Below are 25,874 nucleotides of genomic sequence, written 5' to 3'. Positions count from 1 at the left end.
ATCCATTCACATTTCATTGAAAGTTGTTACAATGCACTTAACTTGGAAGTTTCAACAAAGCACTGAAAAGAAAACAGTTTTTCTTTTATTCACTGCAGTTTTGTTAGTGTTCAGTTTGTGGTGACCACTTACCACTATAACACTATTGCTCATCCTTGATATTATGATCTTTGACTCTACTATCTTTGTCTTTGCGCCTGTACACCATTTCGAGTTTTTTGGTAGTATTGTGCTTCTATGTATCATTAAAGTTTTTGATACCGAATCGCTTGTTGTGATTTCAATTCTATACCACATCATTGGGGGAAGTGGCAACAAAATGACTATTCACATTGGTGTGTAGAATATATGAGTCTGGCGACATACCATCTGACTTTTGGAAAAGCATCATCCACACAATTCCGAAGAAGGCAAGAGCTGACAAGTGTGAGAATTATCGCACAATCAGCTTAACAGCTCATGCATCGAAGCTGCTTACAAGAATAATATACAGAAGAATGGAAAACAAAATTGAGAATGCGCTAGGTGAAGATCAGTTTGGCTTTAGGAAAAGTAAAGGGATGAGAGAGGCAATTCTGACGTTACGGCTAATAATGGAAGCAAGGCTAAAGAAAAATCAAGACACTTTCATAGAATTTGTCGATCTGGAAAAAGCGTTCGACAATATAAAATGGTGCAAGCTGTTCGAGATTCTGAAAAAAGTAGGGGTAAGCTATAGGGAGATACGGATATATGCAGTGAAGTTACCTTTGACTGTAAGCTGCATAATCAAAAATATTTTGGTAAAAAACATGTAATTCTAGGAAAGCTGTAGATTTCTGGAATCAGCCAAGAGGGAATAATAAGAGTGGACGATCAAGAACGAAGTGCTCGTATTAAGAAGGGTGTAAGACAAGGCTGTAGCCTTTCACCCCTACTCTTCAATCTGTACATCGAGGAAGCAATGATGGAAATAAAAGAAAGGTTCAGGAGTGGAATTAAAATACAAGGTGAAAGGATACAATTCACTGATGACATTGCTATCCTGAGTGAAAGTGAAGAAGAATTAAATGATCTGCTGAACGGAATGAACAGTCTAATGAGTACACAGTATGGTTTGAGGGTAAATCAGAGAAAGACGAAGGTAATGAGAAATAGTAGAAATGAGAACAGCGAGAAACTTAACATCAGGATTGATGGTCACGAAGTCAATGAAGTTAAGGAATTCTGCTACCTAGGCAGTAAAATAACCAATGACGGACGGAGCAAGGGGGACATCAAAAGCAGACTCGCTATGGCAAAAAAGGCATTTCTGGCCAAGAGAAGTCTACTAATATCAAATACCGGCCTTAATTTGAGGAAGAAATTTCTGAGGATGTACGTCTGGAGTACAGCATTGTATGGTAGTGAAACATGGGCTGTGGGAAAACGGGAACAGAAGAGAATCGAAGCATTTGAGATGTGGTGCTATAGACAAATGTTGAAAATTAGGTGGACTGATAAGGTAAGGAATGAGGAGGTTCTACGCAGAATCGGAGAGGAAAGGAATATGTGGAAAACATTGATAAGAAGAAGGGACAGGATGATAGGACATCTGCTAAGACATGAGGGAATGACTTCCATGGTACTAGAGGGAGCTGTAGAGGGCAAAACCTGTAGAGGAAGACAGAGATTGGAATACGTCAAGCAAATAATTGAGGACGTAGGTTGCAAGTGCTACTCTGAGATGAAGAGGTTAGCACAGGAAAGGAATTCGTGGTGGGCCGCATCAAACCAGTCAGTAGACTGATGAAAAAAAAAAAAAAAAACCCACATCATTGTTGGCACTGGAATTAATAATAGTAATAATAATAGCAATAATGATAAGTACTGCAAGTTCATCGTTTATACTGTAACTTTTCCACTTGTTACTTTACCTGTGGTGAACAGAATTTCGACAAGTACAGCATTATTATTTTCCACTCCTGGAACTTTACACTAATGTAAAATAATAAATAAAATCTTGAATCAGAATATTTTGTAGCTAAAGGAGAAATGAGGTTTTACCAACAGAAGTAAATTATAAATAATTATCTCACTACAAACTCACATCCCATAAATACTATGTTCATAACAATGTTGAAAACTGGATTAAAAACACTCCAAATTACAAATTAGAAATTTTTGTTGAAAAATATTTTTATGTTTTAAATTATTTTTATAGATAATTTTCTTTATTTAATTCAGCTACACTTCATGATTTCTATTATAAATGAGATTGTAAATACCTTTTGCAGGAGGGTACTTTTGTAGAACTCTAAATCTCAACCCTTAAACTCTTTTCACAGATCTCAAAGTTCATCCTCCGCTAAGACCCGATCACTATTCTGGAGTGGAAGGAAAAGTTGTTCAAGCACAAGGACTGCATGTTGCCCGCATTGCACAACTGTACTGCCGTGTTCGTTTTCAAGGGTAAGGGTGGACTGGAAATATAATTACAAATTTATGTGCAACAAAATCTGAATTAACCTTTGTAGAAGTACCAACAGCTTGTAGTAACATATACTCATTTTCAGGAAGTCTTTGGTATTTCCATATGCACACAACAATGACATTTCACATGTGTTTGTGTTTAGGATAGTTAAAGTAGTTTTTTGGAAATTAAATTTCCCTGAAATTTAATGATCTGAAACTCATGCCCACTTTGCTTTGTGTAATTAAGAAAATTATTATTTTTCTCAATAGTAAAAGCCCATATGAACCCGATGTTACTACTCACAGAATGCTCATTAATTTTTCTCAAAATACAAGTGCTTGCATTTGTGAAATATGTAATGCATTTTTGCCATAGGATATTTTTCATTTTGTTGTTAAACCCTTGATTTAAAAAGGTTGTGGGAGAGATGTAAATAACTACCAAATTGTTTCATTTTCAGAAGTTAGTAGCAGTAGTAGTTGTTGTTGTTTTATTCATCTGCAGATTTCTTTTACAAGGATATTGGACATGTTTTGATATTATGATTTAAGAACAATAAAAGTAAAGTAAATCGCATAGACATTTACATACTTATAGTTCTAGTAGGATAAGGATGGGATTGGTAGTTGGATGTGGCCTTGTAGTTGGAACAATCCTGGCATTTATCAGAAGTATCTAGGGACACCGCAGAAAACCTAAAGCAGGATGGAGCCTCCCCCTCCACCCCAGCGAATATAAGGTCACTCTGTTTAAAACAGTACTTCCTCATTTAGTTTTTGTGGAACTAATGTACTCAAGAATAACAGACAACCTTCTCAATAATTATTTATTTAGTGAATCAAAATTTGAATTTTAGAATCAGTGCTCAATTAAAAGTTTACTGTGTAACATAATTAAAAAGTCACTTTCTTGGAAATTCCATAATTGTCTTCCACTGCAATGCAGAATTTTGAAATTTCCCTCAGAGGTGCTTACAACCTTCCTCTTTAATGGTGTAAAAGCATGGCACCTTGTAATGTCATCCTCATGCTCGGCAGTGCTTCAGACAACAAAGTGTCAAAACATGCCCGAAAAAGGATCGAGCTCAGAAGTTCATGTGAGATGTTAGGTAGATTAATTATATCATATTGCCACCAAATTTCACAAAAACTCTGCTCATTGCCACCGTGAATGTGTCACACAATGAGAAGGTTGTTATACCACCTCTTACCCACATTTCACCCCTTGTTTTAATGCCTCTGTGGTGGAGGTCAGAACCATGACACCCAGCATTGATGTCACACGGTTTTATTATGGGTGGCTGAGGAAAGCATTTCAGACACACCACCACTCACAGTTGGCACAAAAATGCCTCAGGGGGTGGCATAAAAGGTGTAACTGAAACCATCCTTTCCCTTGTGGCATGGATTCCCACACATTTTGTGATAAAAAGTGGCACTTCACAGTGCATTGAACAACAGGAGGGTGATTCGGACAGTGTCCAACACTGGTGACACCTCCCACACAGTTCAACCCTTCTGTAAGGTCATTGTAGAGTTGCAACTCCACTGAACATGAACTGACCCATTTGGAGTGTGTGCAGCCATAATTTTTGATCTGGTATACCGTGTGGAACAATTGGGGACTGGTCAAAACTATTCAACGAAATTTGAATGTGATTCAAAGCAGCAAAGGGTATTTATGCTCTTTCAGCCCTCTTCATTCATCCTCTCCTGTGGCATGATCAGGAGGGGAGGGGGGGGGGGGGGGGGGAATAGTATGGGAAGTGGTGATCTTTCCATCATGTGACACAAGGATTATGGTGTAATCTCGTGGCAGTGTGACATCATTAACTCACCTAATACACTTTGCCCTGTTTTTCTCATGTGTCAACACATTTCTGTTCAAAGCATCCCTGAGAACAAGGGTGATGTTATAGGGTGACAAATTTTTGTGCCATTAAAGGGGAGGTTGTAGGCACATTTAAGCCAAATTTCTAACTTCAGTGTCAGAATGGGAGACAATTACAGTGTTTCCAAAAAAATGGCCCTTTACCGCATTTACTCGAATCTAAGCTGCACTTTTTTTTCCGGTTTTTGTAATCCAAAAAACCGCCTGCAGCTTAGAATTGAGTGCAAAGTAAGTGGAAGTTCTAAAAAATGTTGGTAGGTGCTGCCACAACTAACTTCTGCCATTGAATATATGTAGCACTACACAGGCATGCTTTGCAGGCACAAAGATAAATACTGGTGCCAAAACCTCTGCGTCAGTAAATAATTTAAAAAAAAAAAGGTGGAAGACGAGCATTTTTCTCTGCCCCTAGTTTACACCACTGCATTTTCACACATTATCCAATGCACTAAATACAAATTCAGTATTGTTCATCTTGGAATGTAGCAGCATTTCAGTGTACCACGAAAATCTGACTGGCAAGACTGTTTGGGATGTTTGTCAATATGGCCAACTCTACGTTTTGAATTTTTTCCTACCTGTGAGAAGAGATGGTTGCTAATAGGAACTTTTATGAATTGTGAATCACATGCAGTATTCTCTTCACCATAAGAATAATATGAATATAAACATTTTGCCATGTATTCTTTCGTGTTTGCTGCTATCTAATTTAAATCCTGTCTGCATAATAAACTACGAAACTAGAGTGAGACAACAGCAAATGCAGAAGAATATACATATTGTATCATGTTTGCGTTTGTATTATTCTTATGCCTAATAGTGATACAGTCAGAAATGAAGCACGGCAATTGACTAGATTTTTAAATCTAAGATGACTCTAATTTCTGTGCAGAATGTAATGTACTAAAGAGGCATCTCCAAAGATTTTCAAATGGAGAAAAATTTTCACTAAACTCTCATTCAGAACATCTTCTATCATACACAGTCTGTTATTTGGTTCTTGTTGATCATTATCAAAGCCATTGTTGAGACGATTCCTCTCTCTCTCTTTCTTTCTTCTTCTTCTTTCTTTTTTTTTAATTTGTGAGCAGTGGTAGCACGCACAAAAGCAAGCCATGCCATGGGCGGTGACAGGCCGTAAACACTCATTATCAGAATGTGACAAACAATGCATGACACAGTACTGTAATGCATTTTCAGCTTAGAGTGACGTAAACACCTATAACAAAGAAAATGGCACTTATCAGATCAAAGAAAAAAAAGCAATCAATTCAAATCAGATGAAGCACTTGAAAAAGGAAGGATACCCATATAAGTACGGACGGAGCGCCTGATGTATAGCAACGGCTACCTGGTAAAGGTTAACTGCTAAGTTTATGACTTGAACCAAACTACTGTAGCTGTATCGTCATTCATTCGACCTAAATTGTGTCTCATGTTACAATGGACCAACTTTGTTTCGATTTGGTGATGCAGCCTAAAAGTTTTCTCTCCACTTGAATTTCGAGTCTCAAATTTCAGGTGTGGCTTCGACTGGGGAAAATTTTTTTTCCTTGATTTCGAGTCTAATTTTTCAGGTGCGGCTTAGATCCGAGAAAATACAGTAATTGTGTTGTGCAGAGTCCCAGTCACATTGTCATTCATCATTTTTTCAAGTATGAGACAGTAAAACATCAGTCAGTATGTTTTTCTAAGACCTACCCAAAGAGTTTGATTGTGTAAATTGAAACATTTTGGCAGACAAATGAGAAAATAGAATTAATGCTGTTGCTACAAAATGGCTTATTTCTACTCATTAAAAGAACTTAATGAATGTAGATATGAAATACTTCTCTGGGTGGGGAGAAAGTAATATGGGATTCTGCGTGTTTCAGTCTTGTCCTGCTACTTTCCTCATCAGGGTTGCCATAAATTCTGGAAATCAGGGAAATTTGGAAAAAAAACCACTGGAAAAAATCTCATTTTTGTCTCAGTAGATGAAATGGTTTGTTTACTGGCTGGGCGCAGCTAAATATGTGCACTGCATCCCTGCACCCCTCATTTAACTACTGCTCTGCTTTCTACTATTCTCCTCAACTTGCAGTCAGTAGTGCCATCACTTCTTGCCACTAGCCTAGCAGCTGCCGACAAGAGGCAGGGAGGCATGAGGAGTGGTTTGTTTGGATCTGATTCTCAGAGACTATTGACACAGCACCAGAGACGGTGGTCATGTGTGCATGAGTTGTGTCTGAGTGATTATATGAATGTGTGTGTGTGTGCTCTCATTTTCTGACAAAGGCTATGGCTGAAAATTTAGTTGTGAGCGTGTGATAGTCTTTTCGACGTGTCTGTCTGCGGCTCAGTGATCATCTTCACGGTGAGTTGCTACCTATCCTCATTAGTATTGATTCCCTGAGTATTCGTGCAAGTTACTGTTGCATAGATTGATCACTGCGGTCTCATTTCATCAACACTGTGTCCATGACACGTGAACAACTGGCCACATGAGTGGACTTCCATGACAGGCCAAAACCATAGGCATTTCTGTGGGTATCTGTAATGGATCAGATCTGCTGATCTGAAGCCCATTGTTTCCCACTAATGTGCAGGTCCTGCCCATTGGATCTAGTCTCACTAATGTGCCCGGAGGCCAGGTCTGTCTGTGTGTGGCATAATATGGTGGATTTTCATCATGGACCCAGGACTGCAGTGCTCCTCAGCAGGCCAGAGGCCACAGGCAATGGATTTCAGGAATTGCAACTGTCTCAGTACATTGTACAGTGTGGTGTTTTATAGACATTTTATTTATTGTAGTACATTTTGGCACTTTGAAAGTAGTCCATATATTAAAAAGTATGGACGAGAAGAAGAAGAAGAAAATTGTGGCAGTCACTGGTGGTTTGTACACTATGTACTCACATATTTCTCAAAAGAAAAATCACACAATACCTGTAAAATGATATTATCACGTGGCATTGATGGGTGGGAGGCCCCATCCAGGGAAATTCGGCGGCCTGCTTGCAAGTCTTCATTCAGATGATGCCACATTGGCTGACTTGCATGTTGGTGGTCATGAAATGGTGATGAGAACAGCACCCAGTCCATGAGTGGAGAAAATCTCCAACCCAGCCAGGAAACGAACCTGGGTCCGCTTCATAATAGCCAAACATGTTACCACTCAGCTAAGCAGGCAGACACACAATTCCACTAAAATAATCGACATAACACAGTGTGTAATAACTGACAATAACGAACATATTTGAACCAAAGTTTCATTGACAGTCACTGTAGCATTGGTTTATACAACTCTTCCCCGCCTTATACATTTTTTTCAAGAGGCCTACTTTTCTCAGGTTATTTCTGAAATCAGTGAAGGTATTTTAAATCTGTCTTGCAACTCCAAGGAAATGCATATTTTTGTCACCAGATGTGTTTCGTTTTATTGAAATAAAATAAATTCAGTGGTGTTAATGAAACACGCATACTGTTTGGCTTGCTTTCTCTATCTAAATTCAGTTCATTACAAAAGATGTTGATGTTAGTACTTAAAATTTTTGCTCACTCGTTTAGAAATACTAAAGTCCCTAAATTTTTTTGTCAACTTATGTCTTTACTCACCCTTGATATCTCAAAGTTTGTCAAGAAAAAAATGCTAAAACTTATCTGGAAATCAGGGTAATATCAGGGAATGTCACTTGAAGAAATTTGTGGCAACCCTGCTCAAGTATGTAATTGAGCTTCTATTTGATTTCAGGAAGAATTTTTTCTTCTCACAATGTTTGGACACTTTAGACATTTTTTACCTTTTATTGTGACAGTTCATTGTTAGAAATATTGGAATTCCCTTCTTTCTTTTCTAACACTAAAAAGTCCATGTTGGACAATATTATGAAAAGGAGAGATTGCTACTCACCATAAAGGGAAGATGTTGAGTTGCAGACAGGCATAACAAAAAGACTGTTATATATTTAAGCTTTTAGTGAAAGGACCTTCTTCTTAAGTAGAAAACAGACACACATTCATGCAAGCACAACCCACACACACATGATCATTGTCTCCATTTACTGTAGATGGACTGTGGACTGCAACTCTGCCTGTTGGGAGCAGTAATTTGGCATGGGTGGTGAAGTGAGGAGTAGGTGGAGGTGGTGTGGGGTAGGGTGGGGGTGACAAGCAGGGAGGTGGGGGAGATGGTATTGTATTGCACTGCTTATGGGAGCATGCAGGGATATGGTGAGGACAGTGTGGTGGTGTTAGGTGCAGTTGGGAGGTTAGGTTTTCGTGTGTGTGTGTGTGGGGGGGGGGGGGGAGGCAAGTAGTTGCTTTGGTGGATAAAAGGCTGTGTAGTGCTGGAGTGTAAGCAGAGAAGGGCATGGGTAGGTGGAGCACAGGGACTTGCGGAGGATGAGGCCAAGGGGACTACAAAAACATAGGACATATTGCAAGGAGATTTCCCATCAGCACAACTCAAAGAAGCTGGTGTTCATAGGAAGGACACAGATTGCATAGGCTTTGGAGCAGTCATTGAAGTGAAGCACATCATGTTCAGGAATTGGGTAGTCCACCCATCTCTGAGCTGCAGTTTGTCAGTCGCCATTCATGCAGACAGACATTTGTTAGTTGTCATGCCCACATAGAAAGCAGCGTAGTTGTTGCAGTTTAGTTTGTAGATAACATGTCTGCTATCACAGGTGGCCCTAGCTTTGATGGGATAAGAGATGCCTGCATAGTGGAGTAGGTGGTGATGGGAGGATGTATGGAACAGGTCTTGCATCTTGTCTATTCACCCTTCCCCTCCACATTGGTATCTCAACACCTACCCAATCTATGCAGCATCCTTGACCACCTGTGCTTAGCCTCTTGCCTCATGACACATATCCCTGCAATAGACCTTGGCACAAGACATATACCATACATATTCCTATTTCCACCTACTCTGGCCCTGACACAGGCATCTCCTACCCCATCAAAGGCAGGACTACCTACAAAGGTAGCCATGTGATCTAGCAATTTAGCTGCAACCACTGTGTCGGATTCTGTGTGACAACTAACAAGCTGTCTGTCCACATGAATTGTCACTGCTGCATTGGATGAGGCAGCTGGATCACTCGATTTGCAATGTGTGCCACCAAACATGATGTGTTTGACTTTAATGACCATTACCAAAGCCTGTGTCATTTGAATTATTCCTAGCATCACCAGGTTTCTGGATTGCACAGGGACAAAATCTCCCTGCAACATATCCTTTGTTCCCCTTCTCCCCCCCCCCCCCCCCCCCTCCTCTCTCCCTCCCTAACCCTGCCTCAACCTTTGCTAGTCCCTGTCCTCTGTGTACCTATCTACTTCCCTGTTCCCAATCCAGTACTACATATGACTTCTATACCACCAATTACCCCACATAGTGCTTTTTACTTTTCCCCTCTCTGACACTCCCAACACTTGCTCTCAAGCACAGCCTCCTGTTACTGAATATAACAGCCCTATACTGTCCCCACCATGTCCGCGATGCTTCCACAGGCAGCACTATGCTGCAGTATCTCCTCCTCCTCGCCTCACGACACTTCCGTACCACCACAACCCACCCCAGCAAACACTGCTGCTTAACTCGGACAAAGTCAAAGTTGTTCCTCAGTGCCCAGAGATGACAGTGGTCACATGAATGTAAGTTGTGATTGTGTCAGTTTGTGTGTTTTTCTACATCTGATGAAGGGTTTTGTCCAATAGCTGAATATATTGTGTTCTTTTTCCTTGTGCCTGTCTGCAACTAGTGGCTCCTCTGTGTGGTGAGTAGCAATCTAGTTTTTCCCATTGTTGTTCTTCCACCCTGGATTTTTCACTTTTTCGCATATAGAACAGTCTCATTAAAAATCTAGTGATATCATCATACTGTAATGATCTGTATCCTTGGCCTTTATTTTAAAAGACAATTAATACTATTGGTGACCTTGATGTGATAATTAAAGACCGTGTTATGGTAAGCCACAACCATAATTAATGAAGTGAATGTAAATTGCTTATATGATAAATTACTGTGTGTAGGTTTGTGCATTATTGTCATGTAACTGAGGAACCAAACAGGACTTGGTAAAATTTGATACAATGACAGCAAACACACAACTCACACATGCATGACCACTGTCTCTGGCTGCAGTGGCCAGAGTCGGTGGTCAAATGTATGCGAGTTGCGCTTGTGTGAATGTGTGAGTGTTTTCTACTTCAGAAGAAGGCCTTCTGGCTGAAAGCTAAAATGTGTGGTAGTCTTTTCATTCTGCTTGTTTGTGACTCAGTGTCTCTTCTATGTGGTGAGTAGCAATCTGTCCTTTTCGTAAAATTGTTGTAATCCGTCGTGGTCTTCCATTGTTCGATTTAGGACAATGTAGCTACACCACTATGTGCAGGTAAATACAGTATCATCACACATTTTGTCATCTGGCGATTGTCATAGTATTGATTAAATTTGCATTAAGAGGAGCTCAGTGATCACATATCATCGTAGCTGCTACTGTGCCTCAAGACGCAATGACACCCTAAAAAACGTCTGGCTCTCAAGCCTACCAGGTATACAGAGAAAGTTCTTGCAGCATGTACTAGTGGGCTTAAATTCATTGCACAGGCTGTGGGGGGCATTATAGAAATTTGTTGTTCAAATGGGTCACTGTTGCGTTTGTAAAAGTAATGAGAGCTTAACTGTGGGTCAAGTGTAGATAATTACACTGATGAAGTAAATAATGACCTGCAAGTCAAGTGTTTCAAATTCCCCTTGCAATGGCACCACTCCACAAGCAGAATATGACATTGAACTGTACACTTAAGTAACTGCTGGTGTCAAGAAGTGAACACTGATGGCAGATGATTCCAAACAAGACAACTATCCCTTGAGGTTTTGGATTTGTAGCAAGATGTCGACATCTTTTGACTGCAGTCTCAACATCATGGAATACTAATTACTCTGACAAAATTCAAGAATCACAGAAGATAATTATCAATCTCTCATAACAGAGCACATGAAAAAGGCATAGTTTTTGATTGACAGAGGTGGAAATATGTCTATCTAATCTTCCTCTCCTGTCTCCAGTGACTTAAAGCTCATTGCAGCTAAATGTAAGCCTCAAACAGATTGGTTATCAAGATCACGTCCTGCCTGAGAGTAAAAACCCCCACCCCTTTGGTAAAAAAATGTTTTGCTCATAAAGACTGCAAATTCTTTTTTCTAAAATCTATTGCTTGTCAAAGAAATGATATTGGTTTTTGTAATTGAACTCAGATTGACATGCCTGTACTGCAAACCACTATTTTGAATATGTGATTGTTGAGATCATTAGGTGATTTTATTGTTTGAAGATTGCGAGTACTGGTTGACTGCAGTCAAATGTTTTTCACCACATAATTTGGTGTACTGCTGTGCTTCACAATAAGCGAAGACAGATAGTTTTAGTACCATTGTTTCATAGCTTTCGGGACATTACTTAGTACGAACAGGGTTTGAATGCTGGGCCACTGCCCATTACCAAAAGAGTTTATTGGAATATCTCCACCTCAGTTAAAGGTATCCTTAGGTGCACTGCCTCTTCCCACTCTTTAGAAAAATCTACTAAGTGTCTCTCTGAGTTCACAAACTTCTATTAAATGAAACCTCAGCAGCAAATGTGTCAACAGACATACCTGCGCTTTTTCCAAGAAATTTTATTCATTACAGGAAATGATTAGATTGAAGCATTGTTAAATTATTGCAGTTTCAGGTCAGAAAACTATAGTCACTAACTTCCAGGTAAGACTAAGGCCACAATAGACAAGCCTACAATTCCAAAGCGTGGTGCTATAGTTACTTACTTTCTATAGAGGTTATTTTTGGTGTAATTCAAATGGTTCAAATGGCTCTGAGCACTATGGGACTCAACTGCTGAGGTCATTAGTCCCCTAGAACTTAGAACTAGTTAAACCTAACTAACCTAAGGACATCACAAACATCCACGCCCGAGGCAGGATTGGAACCTGCGACCGTAGCGGTCCTGCGGTTCCAGACTGCAGCGCCTTTAACCGCACGGCCACTTCGGCCGGCTTTTGGTGTAATTCAAAATAATGTTGATGTTAATAGGAAGTTGTGAACCCAGTACACTTTGCAGTGTACCAAGTCACTATCTTTCAGAAAATAATATTATTGTAATGAATGACTGATATATGTCAGTGTAAAGTGATCGTAACTTTTTGTCAATTCTCATGGTATGTTTGTTACATAGCTGTGGCTCTACAAATAATAGTTAGTTTACAACACACAGCCGGCAGTTGTTATTTCTACATATTTAGGCATATATTTACAACAAAATAAAAACTTATTAAATTAGCCACACACATTTGACTTCATTCATTCTAAACATCTTTAGTGGCAAATTTCTTTGATGATTGGGCACATCAGTGCAATATATGTTTGTGGTTTGTGGTATACTTATGTAGATGGTTTTTGTATCACTTCCACTCTCACTTCACACTTCTGTAATTTCATCAGTCTCTTATTTATATGCGAGTATTTATTTTCTGTTATGTCTGTTATGTAGGGCAGAAGTTTGTAAGATGGGCTGTAAGTATAGTCAGATCACAAATGCAGTAATATACAGTATTTATTTACACATCTTCCACACAACAGTAGCAGAAAGTTTATGTGAAATGATCCTGTTGTTTGAAGACATAGTAATATTGTTGGCTTTCCAGAGTTTCAAGTCCTGGTGTGAGTCGAGGAGGAAACGTGGTGACTGGAGGGAGAACAGTGGCTAAATCACGTCTTCTACCAGCTGTTCCAAATCCCAGATTTGATTTAGCATTCCAGCTGGACCAACCAGAACAGATTCCTAGACATGCTGTTCTATTATTTGAAGTAAGAGGAACAGGCAAGGAGCTTATAGGAGCACGGAGGGTCACTCTTCAAGATCTGCTTTCAGGTACGTTAATTTCAGTGAGACAAGTCAGCTACATTTTTCCATCACTATAGCTATTGTCGATCAAATGTGTGAAATGAGTATGGAAGAGGCAATAGTAAGGGAGGAGTCATGGGAACCATAGCCCATTGGTTAAGAAGAGGAAGTGGCTGAAGGGAAAGGGGATAGGAACACAGCACTGGAGAATACTTGCACAGATGCAGACAGTAGTAACTGCCTGATGCAAATGGGAATTAGTGGGGTGAGAAGAGAATGGGTAGGGTAGGTTGTAGACAGACTACCAAGGAAACAGTGCAGGTTAGTTCTGTAAAGCTGGGGTCAGAGAGAAACTAAAGGCTGATGGGGTCCTGTTGTCAACAAAAAATTATTTTGGCTCATTATTAGTTTTTATGTTTTTGCGAAGTTTATGATAAAGTTTATCTCCAGTGTGAAAAGTACCATCTTTGCACATAAATGTGTTGATTTGGGTCATGTGTAAATTTTTATTTTGTATGGTACAGTGATCATGAATATCACAGTGTTACTGCAATGTACTGTCCTTAGCTATTACATTTATTTTAAAATATAAGGTTTTCCACAATGTAGGGACATGAAAAAGAAGGAATGCTAGATCTTGGACAGAGCACTAAATGAGTGTCTGTGTTTGCATCCAAACATGATTCTTATAGCCCTTTTTGAAATTTGAAAGCAATAATAGCTGCTTTAGTTTTTCCCCAAAATGTGACCTCAAATTTAAGGTGACATTGAAAGTTGGTATGATATGCACACTTCACTGTTTTCTAACTACCGCAGAATTTTAGTGAACAAAGAAGGTAGCATGTCTTGCTCAATTTTGTGTTTAGATATTTTATATGCTTATTCTATTTAATGTTACTTTCTGGTCATAATCCTAAGAATTTGGTTTTTTTAACAAAACTATTCCACCTGGTGTGCAAGATTATGAGTCAGGTGAAATATCTTGAGGCTTCAAGAGGAATTAAAATTCCAAAGAAAGCAGCTGGTGACAGCTGTGAATATTACTGAACTATCAGTTTAATAAGTCATAGTTGCAAAATACTAACACAACAGAGAAATTTGGGCACATACAAAACAATATTGACTCTATGATTTATCTTAGAACATAGGCTAATGAAAGGCAAACTTACATTTATAGCTTTTGTAGATTTGGAAAAAAGCCCTTGACGGTGTTGACTGAAATACAGTACACTCTTTGAAATTCTGAAGATAGAAGGAGTAAAATTCAGCAAACCAAAAAGTTTTATACATGATGTAAATAATGAAAAACTGCACCAGTTACTTATTTTTGTGTGTTTAGCACAACACGTTTTTGATGTGATTTGTACCTTTCTTTTACTGTAATTGTGTTTTTGAGGTTATACTACAGTCAGAAAATTGGAGAAATGAATCTTGGAATACTTTTTCTAAGCTAAGCTTAGAGATAGTACTTTTGTTTTTCTATTTACAAGTATTGTGACTCTTCCATTACACAGAAAATCACACATGCAAACATCACAAAAAATATTTATGCAAACAAATGCACTTTGAAATGAGAATTAATTCTTGAAACATATTGTGCTAAGCATGAAAAAATAAATAACTGCTGCAGTTTTTCATTCTTTAAATCATAACTGACTCAGTTACAGTTTTTCCAGAAACATCAATTATAGTGAGTGAAATTAAGTCATTAGTACATAGCCAGGCAATGAAAGTAATATGCAAGTTCAAAAACACAAAAATGTAAGTTTTCAAAACAATTACACACACGAAATTCAGCAAGTGGTGTCAGCAGTTGGGTCTGATTCCAAACTACATTAACGTTCCAGAATGAGATTTTCACTCTGCAGCGGAGTGTGTGCTGATATGAAACTTCCTGGCAGATTGAAACTGTGTGTCCGACCGAGACTCAAACTCGGGACCTTTGCCTTTCGCGGGCAAGTGCTCTACCATCTGAGCTACCGAAGCACGACTCATGCCCGGTCCTCACAGCTTTACTTCTGCCAGTATATCTGTGAGGACTGGGCATGAGTCATTCTTCGGTAGCTCAGATGGTAGAGCACTTGCCCGCGAAAGGCAAAGGTCCCGAGTTCGAGTCTCTGTCGGGCACACAGTTTTAATCTGCCAGAAAGTTTTACATTAACGTTAATCTAGGATAGAGAAGTCATGATACGAAGATTTTGAAGTGAAAAATGGAAGCAGTGTGATTAAATACAGAAGTAAAGCTCTTACACAAGAAGAAAAGGATTACAAATGGACAACTTCTGGACATACATTCACAAATAGCAAACAGAATGGACCCTAATACATGGAACCTTTTGGGGAGAAAATTTGTGACATAGTTTTGAGGAGTGCTGTAAGATCTGTAACACACAGTAAGAAACTGAACAGTCTGAAATCCAAACAATATGAGAATATTAAAGAGGGAACACTGTTAAAAAAACCACACATTCTACAGCAGAGTAGTGAACAACACATAGTATTTAGTGACAGAGAGTTAAACTTGTTAAACAAAGGTTTCAAAGATAGTGCAAAACAAAGCCTTTGAGAGAATACACTGAAACAGTTCATAGTGGCAATAGAGAATGCAACAGATATTGTAAAACTAAACAGCAATGAAAACCTAAATAAACTCATAGGAAAGGAAGTAGTGAGATATGAAGATAACCATAGACACATACAAAATGATTCAAAAACACTAGAGAAAATCATCAAATAAACACAAAAGCAGGTAAAAGCCACACAACTGTCATTATGGAGGAAGGTGAGTGCACTGAAAAAGTTCATAAATTTTTCACAGAAAACAACATAGAAAAACTAAACAAAGATCCAACAACACAATTCCATAGCAAAATCAAAGGACAGTTACAGAACACAAATTTCTTACCTGTATGAGCCTTAAAACCCTCATATTAAGATCCCAGCCTAAACTACACAAAGGGGATGTCCAATGAGACCCTTAGTTAACAACATGAACAGTCATGCATATTAAATATCTACAAACTCAGTCAGTACCTTAAAAAAGTCACATATGAAACTATGTATACTGCAAAGAGCAATATCACTTTAGTCACTGCAGTAAAATGAACAAACATTCTAGATGGTGCCCATTGTCTATAACTAGACATCACACACCCATATTCCAATATCCCTATTGAAGTGTTTCTTGCAGTAAGAATAAACAACTCACTAAAGCACAAAAAGTGTTTACAAGCTGAAATTATTGAATTTATAATGTTACTAGAACTAATCCTCAGCTACAGTTACTTTGTATTCAGTGGTAATGTTTATCAACAATGATATGGGCTAGCTATAGGTTCATCCATATCTGGCTCAATAGTAGATATTTTCATAAACCACCTTGAACAGAAAAATTAGGCAGCCAGGAAACCTGCTTACAACACATGATGTACTGCAAAAAATATGTAGGTGAGACCTTAATTTTAGTCAAAAAGCAACGCCAATAACATCATAAATTTGCCTGCTGATGTACACAAGAAAATGAATTCTACAGCTGAATACTGAAAAAAACTTTTTATGAAAAGGAAAGTTGCTACTCACCATATAGCAGAGATGCTGAGTCACAGATAGGCGCGACAAAAAGACTCACAAATAAACCTTTCAGCCAGTAAGGCCTTCATCAGAAAACATATGACAGACATACTCAAACACACTCAAGCAAACGCAACTCTCACACACATGATTGCAGTCTCAGGCAACTAAAGCCAAACTATGAGCAGAAGCAGCAGTGCATGATGGGAGTGGTGACTGGCTGGGGTGGGAAGGGGGAGGGATAGTAGGGTAGGGGTAATCGACAGTGAATTGTTGCTGGGGGGCGCAAAGAGATGAGAGAGTGTAGGGCAGCTATCTGCAGTTGGGCGGGCTGGGAGGGGGGGGGGGGGGAGGGGTAGAAAAAGAGAGAAGTAAAAAAATTGGGTGCGACAGTGGAATGAGAGCTGCGTAGTGCTGGAATGTGAACAGGGAATGGGCTGGATGGGTGAAGACAATGACTAACGCAGGTTGAGGCCAGGAGGGTTATGGGAACATAGGATTTGTTGCAGGGAAAGTTCCCACCTGCGCAATTCAGAAAATCTGGTGTTGGTAAGAAGGATCCATATGGTACAGGCTATGAAGCAGTCATTGAAATGAAGGATGTCTTGTTTGGCAGTGTGCACACCAACAGGGTTGTCCACTTGTTTCTTGGCCACAGTTTGTTGATGGTCATTCATGCAGACAGACAGCTTGTTGGTTGCAGTTTAACTTGCAGATCACATGACTGGTTTCACAGGGAGCTCTGCCTTTAATGGGATAGATGATTTTGTGACTGGAATGGTGTAGCTGGTGGTAGGAGGATGTATGAGACAGATCTTGTATCTTGATCTATTACAAGGATATGAGCCATGAGGTAAGGGGTTGGGAGCAGGAGTCATGTAGGGAGGGATGAGTATATTGTGTAGGTTCAGTGGATGGCAGAATACCACTGTGTGTGGGGGGGGGGGGGGGGGAGGGGGAGAGGGAGAGGGAAGGGAAGGATAGTGGCAAGACATTTCTCATTTCAAAGCACAATTAGAGGTAGTTGTAACCCTCACGGAGAATGTAATTCAGTTCCTCCAGTCCTGGGTGGTACTTAGTTCTAAGAGGAATGCTCCTCTGTGGCCGGACAGTGCGACTTTGGGAGGTGGTGGGAGACAGGAAAGATAAGGCACAGGAGATTTGTGTTTGTACAAGGTTGGGAGGATAATTACAGTCTGTGAAGGCATCAGTGAGACTCTCAGTATATTTCGATAGGGATCGCTCGTCACTGCAGATACACGGCCCAACGGGTGCCAGCTGTGGAAGTGGAGATATTGCTGGTGGTTAGTAGGTTTGATATGGACGAAGGTCAACATCTAGGAAGGTGGATTGTTGGGTTCAGTAGGACCAGGTGAAACAAATGGTGGAGAAGTTGTTGAGGTTTGGGAGGAATTTGGATAGGATGTCCTCACCCTCGATCTAGATTGCAAAGATGTCATCAGTGAATCTGAACCTGGTGAGGGATTTAGGATTCTGGATATTTAGGGAGGATTCCTCTAGATGGCCCATGAATAAGTTGGCATAAGATGGTGCCATTCAGGTGCCCATAGCCATACCCCAGATTTGTTTGTAGGTAATGCCTTCAAACGAGAAGTAATTGTGGGTGAGGATGTAGTTTGGCATGGCGACTAGGAAGGAGGTTGTTAGTTTGGAATCCGTTGGGTGTTGGGAAAGATGGTGTTCAATAGCAGTAAGGCCATGAACAGTAGAGATGTTAGTGTAAAGGGAGGTGGCATCGATAGTGACGAGCAGGGCACCATGTGGTAAAGGGGCAGGAATTGTGGAGAGCCAGTGGAGGAAATGGTTGGTATCCTTTATATAAGAGGGTAGGTTCTGGGTAATAGGTTGAAGGTGCTGGTCTACTAGAGCAGAAATTCTCTCAGTGGAGGTACAGTAACTGCCCACAATGGGGCATCCTGGGTTGGGTTTATGGACTTTAGGAAGCATGTAGTTGGTAGGGGTGCAGGGAGTGGTATGGGTGAGCAGAGAGATGAACTCTGGGGAGAGGTTCTGGGATGGGCCTAAGGATTTGAGGAGTGACTGGAGATCCTGCTGGATTTCTGGAGTGGGGTCACTGTGGCAAGGTTTGTAGGTGAATGTATTTGACAGCTGATGGAGTCCTTCTGCCAGGTAATCTGTGCGGTTCAAAACAACAGTGGTGGAGCCTTTGCCCACAAATAGGATTATAAGGTCAGGATCAGTGTTTACATGGTGGACTGCAGTTCTTTCTTTGGAAGTAAGGTTAGTTTGCTTGTTAAGGGATTTGGGGAATGATGGTGAGGCAAGGATTGAGATTAAGAAATTATGGAAAGTTAACAGGGTTTGATTTGGGAGCAGTGGGGTGGATCACAGTTGGATGGAGGAGTGAACTGAGTTAGGCAGTGTTCAACATTGATCTTTGGTTGAGTTGATTGGTGGGGTTGGTGACAAAAAGTGTTTACATTGGAGACTGAGAGAAGGAGAGAAGGTCTTTAACAAGTCCTGCATGATTGAATTTGGGAGTGGGGCAAAAGGTGAGGCCTTTGGAAAGGACTGAAATTTCTGTGTGGCTAAGGCTTCTGGATGAAAGGCTCATGACTGTGTTTCAGGTCTGTTTGGTTTCTGGATTCTGTGTGGTTGTGGGAGGGGTTTCGGAGGATGGGGTAAATATAGTAGGTCTGCAAGACAAGGTTTGTCAGCTATGAGGGGATGTGAGGGAGGTTCGAAGGTTGTCGTAGAAGTGGTGGATGGTGGTACTCCAAGGTGGGAGTAGGAAATGAACAGGATGGAGAGCTTTTTGGGGGGATGTTGTGCGTGTTGCTCTAGTTCCTGGAGGGCAATAATTTCAATATATGTTATGGGTTCCAGGATTTTGGGACTGCATAGCAGGAGAATTTTGCAGATGGAGAGGAGGTACTACAAGGAGGTTTGGGCTTCGTTGATATGGTTTTGCAGGACTATGTTGATGAAGATTAAGAATTGGCAGAATCTGAATGGGTGGAGGCAATTGTGTAAGTAGGGGTGGCAGCTGGAGATGGTAATTTGAATGTAAGGCCATTTGGGGAGATTCCATGAGCCAAGCAACAATGCAGGAACAGTATGTGGGACTATTTCTGGCAAGGAATAAGGAAACTTTTCTGTATTGACGCAGATGGAAGGAGCAAGGATCCATAGTGGTGGGGAAAATTCGAAAAATTATGAAAAATTACATAAATAGCATAGAATTATGTCCGAAAAATTTTTCAAAAATACACCTAAATACATGTGAAAGATCACGAGAAGGATGAAATGGAAGCAAAAGGGGGGAAATAAGATGAAATCTGAGGCAGTCGGTGATAGCAATAGGCAAAAACTCACTAAAACTTGCATGAAGTCACAGTGAGATCTAAGTAAAAATATAAATAATTTTGGGTAGCAGGTCTGAGGGTGGATAAGTGTGAAGAAGGGTTATGGTGGATGTGGCTGAGTGAGGTGGACTTAGTGGGTGCCAATTGGGATAGAATGGAGAAAGAGTGTGAGGTAGGGAGGGGTTTGTAGGAAGAGATACAAGATTGTGAGGCACCAGAAAAGTGCGGGAAATAACACGCGAAAATAAGAGACAGTGATGCAGGGAGAGTGATCAATTTGAGAATATAGGAGTAATGATATCAGCGGGAGTAATGTGGAACATAAGATGCTGTACCAACAATGAGCATGGTCTTGTAGCCAACTGTTGCATGCGGCCGAGACGGTTGATACAGTGTGGCTCATAAGTAGAGCTTACAGTGTGGTTTGTAAGGCAACAAGAGAAACACAGGAAAGTAGAGAAAGGAGGACAGAAATTGAGTACAGTGACGCATTAGAAAATAGTAACAAAGGAAAAGAGCACTGGATTAGGATTGAAGAAAAGCCGTCAGGCAGAAATCAAACAATGGAAAATCCAGAATGGAATGTAACAATATTCTACATCTACATCTACGTGATTACTCTGCTATTCACAATAAAGTGCCTGGCAGAGGGTTCAATGAATCACTTTCATGCTGTCTCTCTAGTGTTCTACTCTCGAATGGCACGCGGGAAAAACAAGCACTTAAATTTTTCGGTGCGAGCCCTGATTTCTCTTATTTTATCGTGATGAAAATTTCTCCCTATGTAGGTGGGTGGCAACAGAATGTTTTTGCAATCAGAGGAGAAAACTGGTGATTGAAATTTCAAAGGTCCCGTCGCATCTGAAAAGCCTTTGTTTTAGTGATTGCCACTCCAATTCACGTATCATGTCTGTGACACTATCTCCCCTATTTCGCGATAATACAAAATGAGCTGTCCTTCTTTGTACTTTTTTGATGTCATCCGTCAGTCTCACCTGATGCGGATCCCACACTGCACAGCAGTACTCCAGAATAGGGCGGACAAGCGTAGTGTAAGCAGTCTCTTTGATAGACCTTTTGCACCTTCTAAGTGTTCTGCCAATGAATTGCAGTCTTTGGTTTTCTCTACCCACAATATTATCTATGTGATCATTCCTAATTAGGTTATTTGTAATTGTAATCCCTAAGTATTTAGTTGAATTTATAACCCTCAGATTTGTGTGACTTATCGCGTAATCGAAATTTAGCTGATTTCTTTTAGTACTCATGTGAATAACTTCGCACTTTTCTTTACGCAGGGTCAATTGTCACTTTTCGCACCATACAGATATCTTATTTAAATCATTTTGCAAGTAGTTTTGATCATCTGATGACTTTACAAGATGGTAAATGACAGCATCATCTGCAAACAATCTAAGACAGCTACTCAGATTGTCTCCCATGTCGTTAATACAGATCAGGAACAATAGAGGGCCTATAACACTTCCTTGGGGCACGCCAGATATTACTTCTGTTTTACTCAATGACTTTCCATCTATTACCACGAACTATGACCTTTCTGACAGGAAATCACGAATCCAGTCGCACAACTGAGGCAATACTCCATAGGCACGCACTTTGATTAGAAGACGCTTGTGAGGAACAGTGTCGAAAGCCTTCTGGAAATCTAAAAATATGGAATCAACTTGACATCCCCTGTCGATAGCTTTTATTACTTCATGAGTATAAAGAGCTAGTTGTGTTTCACAAGAATGATATTTTCTGAATCCGTGCTGACTATATGTCAATAAATCGTTTTCTCCGAGGTACTTCATAATGTTCGAATACAGTATATGTTCTAAAACCCTACTGCAAATCAATGTTAGTGATATAGTTCTGTAATTCAGCAGATTACTCCTACTTCCCTTTTTGGGTATTGATGTGATTTGACCAATTTTCCAGTCTTTAGGTACATATCTTTCTGTGAGTGAGTGGTTATATATAATTGATCATACTCTGAGAGGAACCTGACTGGTGTACAATCTGGACTGGAGGCCTTGCCTTTATTAAGTGATTTAAGCTACTTTGTTACACTGAGGATATCTACTTCTATGTTTCTCATCTTGGCAGTTGTTCTTGATTGGAATTCAGGAATATTTACTTCATCTTCTTTGGTGAAGGATTTTCAGAAAACCGTGTATAATAACTCTGCTTTAGTGGCACTGTCATCAGTGACTTCACCGTTGTTATCGTGCAGTGAAGGTATTGATTGTGTCTTGCCACTGGTGTGCTTTATGTATGACCAGAATCTCTTTGGGTTTTCTGCCAGATTTCGAGACAGAATTTCATTGTGGAAATTATTAAAAGTATCTCGCATTGACGTAAGCACCATATTTTGAACTTCTGTAAAACTTTGCCAGTCTTGGGGATTTTGCATTCTTTTAAATTTGGCACGCTTTTATTGTTGCTTTTGCAACAATGATCTGACCCATTTTATGTACCATGGGGGGTCAGTACCATCACTTATTAATTTATGTGGTATATATCTTGCAGTTTGCTGTTGATACTATCTCCTTAAAAACATTCCACAGCTTTTCTACACTTACATGATCAGATTGGAAGGAGTGAAGACTGTCTCTTAAAAAGGTATTAAGAGCCTTTTTATCAGCTTTTTTGAATAGATATACTTTGCGTTCCTTTTTGATGGTTGTAGGTGTTATGGTATTCAGCCTAGCAGCAACTGCCTTGTGGTCGCTGATCCCTGTATTCGTCACAACACTCACTATTTGTCCAGGATTATTTGTTGCTAAAAGGTCAAGTATGCTTTCACAACCATTTACGCTTCGAGTGGGCTCATGAACTAATTGTTCAAAATCATTTTCTGAGAAAGCATTCAGTACAATTTCGTATGATGTTTCATGCTTGCCGCTGACTTTAAACATATAATTTTTCCAGCATATCGAGGGTACATTGAAGTCGCCACCAACTATAATTGTATGAGCGGGGTACTGATTTGAAATGAGACTCAAGTTTTCTTTGAACTGTTCAGCAACTATGTCTTCTGAGTCAGGGGGTTGGTAAAACGATCCAATTAATAGTTTAGTCTGATTGTCAGGTATAACCTCTACCCATACTATTTCACATGAACTATCTACTTCAATTTCACTACAAGGCAAACTACCTCTGACAGCAACAAATACTCCACAACCAACTGTATTTAATCTATCCTTTGCGAACACTGTTAGATCCTTTGAAAAAAATTCGGCTGAACTTATTTCCGGCTTTAGCCAGCTCTCTGTACCTACAACTATTTGAGCTTCAGTGCTTTCTATTATGGCTTGGAGCTATGGTTCTTTCCCACCACAGCTACGACAATTTAAACTACAATACCAATCGTTTCTACAACTACCTTACTGTGTTTTACCTGCCCACTTTCTGACGGATCCCCCTTCTGTGGTTCCCTGAGACCCTCTAACCTAAAAAACTGCCCAGTCCCTTCCACACAGCCCCCACTACCCGTGTAGCTGCCTCCTGTGTGTAGTGGACTCCTGACCTATTAAGCGGAACCCGGAAACCCACCATCTGATGGCGCAAGTCAAGGAATCTGCAGCCTACACAGTCACAGAACCGCCTGAGCCTCTGATTCAGACCCTCCACTTGGTTCTGCACCAAAGGACCACAGTCAGTTCTATGGAAAGGAAAGTTGCTACTTGCCATACAGTGGAGATGCTGAGTCACAGATAGGCACAACAAAAAGACTGTCACAAATAAAACTTTTGGCCAGTAAGGCCATCGTCAAAAATAGGCAAAACACACACACACACACACACACACACACACACACACACACACACACACATGACAGTAGTCTCAGGCAATTGAAGGCACACTGTGAGCAGCAGGAGCGCCAGTGCATGATGGGAGTGGCGACTGGGTGGAGGTAAAGAGAAGTCTGGGGCAAGGAGGGGGCGGGACAGTAGGATAGGGGTGGCGGTCAGTGAAGTGCTGCTGGAGGGCGCACAGGGACGAAAGAGTGTAGGGCAGTTATATGCAGTTGGGAGGTTAGATGGTTGGCAGGGGAGAGGTGGGGAGGGTGGTGGGTGGCGAAAAAGGAGAGATGTTAAAAGTGGAATGAGTGCTGTGTAGTGCTGGAATGGGAACAGGGGAGGGGCTGGATGGATGAGTACAATGACTAGCAAAGATTGAGGACAGGAGGGTTACAGGAATGTAGGACATATTGCAGGGAAATTTCCCACCTGAGCAATTCGGAAAAGCGGATGCTAATGGGAATGATCCATATGGCAGAGGCTGAGAAGCTGTCATTGAAATGAAGGATGTCATGTTTGGCAGTGAGTTACAGTCCGGTCACAAACATTAAAGGCAGAGCTACCAGTGAAACCAGTCATCTGATCTAGAAGCTAAGCTGCAGCCACTGTGCTGCATTCTGTGTGGGCATGACAACCCACAAGATGTATGCCCGCATGAATGGCCACCAAGAAACTGTGGCCAAGAAACTAATGGACCAACCTGTTGCTGAGCACACTGCCAAACATGACATCTGTCATTTCAATGACTGCTTCTCAGCCTGTGCCAAATGGATCCTTCCACAAACACCAGCTTTTCTGAATTGCACAGATGAGAACTTTCCCTGCAATATATCCTATGTTCCTGTAACCCTCCTGCCCTCAACCTTCATTAGTCATCGTCCTCACCCATCCAGTCCTTCCCTGTTCCCATTCCAGCACTACACAGCTCTCATTCCACTATTGCACCCAATCTTTTTACTTCTCTCTTTTTCCGTAACCCCCCCACCTTTCCCCTGCCCTCCGTCTAACCTCCCGACTGCAGATAGCTACCCTACACTGTCTCATCCCTTTGTGCCCTCCAGCAGCACTTCACTGTCCGATAGCCCTACCCTACTATCCCACCCACCCAGCCTCCTCCTTACCCCCACCATCGCCACTCCAATCATGCACTGGTGCTGCTGCTACTCATAATGTGGCTTGAGTTGCCTGAGACTGCAGTCATGTGTGTGTGTGAGGTGTGAAATGATAATTAAATGGACACCCTAGCTGCAAACAGGCGTTGATACACTTCATTGGGGACATGTTGAAAATGTGTGCCCCAACTGGGATTCGAGCCCGGGATCTCCTGCTTACATGGCAGACGCTCTATCCATCTGAGCCACCGTGGGCACAGACGATAGTGCGTCTGCAGGGACTTATCCCTTGCACGCTCCCCGTGAGATCCACATTCCCAACATGTCCACACCACTACATTCATAGTGCGCCTAATAGATGTTTGCCCATCATACTCATTACTCGTGGCAGATTAATCTACGAAGTCCCGTACGAGTTGGGGCATAGCGTGTGCATTTGAACAAGAAAGTCAATGGCCGGGAAGCCATATTTTAACTATATATGATGGTGGTATCTGTTCCCAAAAGAACAGTTACCGTGGATGACCATGCAGCTTTGCTAGAAATGAAATGATAATTAAATGGACACCCTAGCTGCAAACGCCTGTGGGCAAACATCTATTAGGCACACTATGAATGTAGTGGTGTGAACATGTTGGGAATGTGGATCTCACAGGGAGCGTGCAAGGGATAAGTCCCTGCAGACGCACTATCCTCTGTGCCTGCGGTGGCTCAGATGGATAGAGTGTCTGCCATGTAAGCAGGAGATCCCGGGTTTGAATCCCGGTCAGGGCACACATTTTCAACATGTCCCCAATGAAGTACATCAACGCCTGTTTGCAGCTAGGGTG

At 40.8% G+C, this 25,874-nt stretch overlaps 1 protein-coding gene across 1 annotated transcript in view; it reads left to right on the top strand.

Moving 5' to 3' along the window:
• Window positions 1–25,874, top strand: part of LOC124763286 (tricalbin-1-like) — a 295,056-nt gene that overhangs the window by 246,795 nt on the left and 22,387 nt on the right. Inside the window, exons 18-19 of the mRNA XM_047249126.1 lie at window positions 2,307–2,430; window positions 13,010–13,236. Coding sequence (XP_047105082.1) covers window positions 2,307–2,430; window positions 13,010–13,236 — 351 coding nt within the window. The remainder of the gene's footprint in view (window positions 1–2,306; window positions 2,431–13,009; window positions 13,237–25,874) is intronic.

Source organism: Schistocerca piceifrons, chromosome 1 (genome assembly GCF_021461385.2).
Source record: "Schistocerca piceifrons isolate TAMUIC-IGC-003096 chromosome 1, iqSchPice1.1, whole genome shotgun sequence".
NCBI classification, from domain to species: domain Eukaryota; kingdom Metazoa; phylum Arthropoda; class Insecta; order Orthoptera; family Acrididae; genus Schistocerca; species Schistocerca piceifrons.
This window is presented reverse-complemented; position numbering and strand designations above follow the sequence as displayed.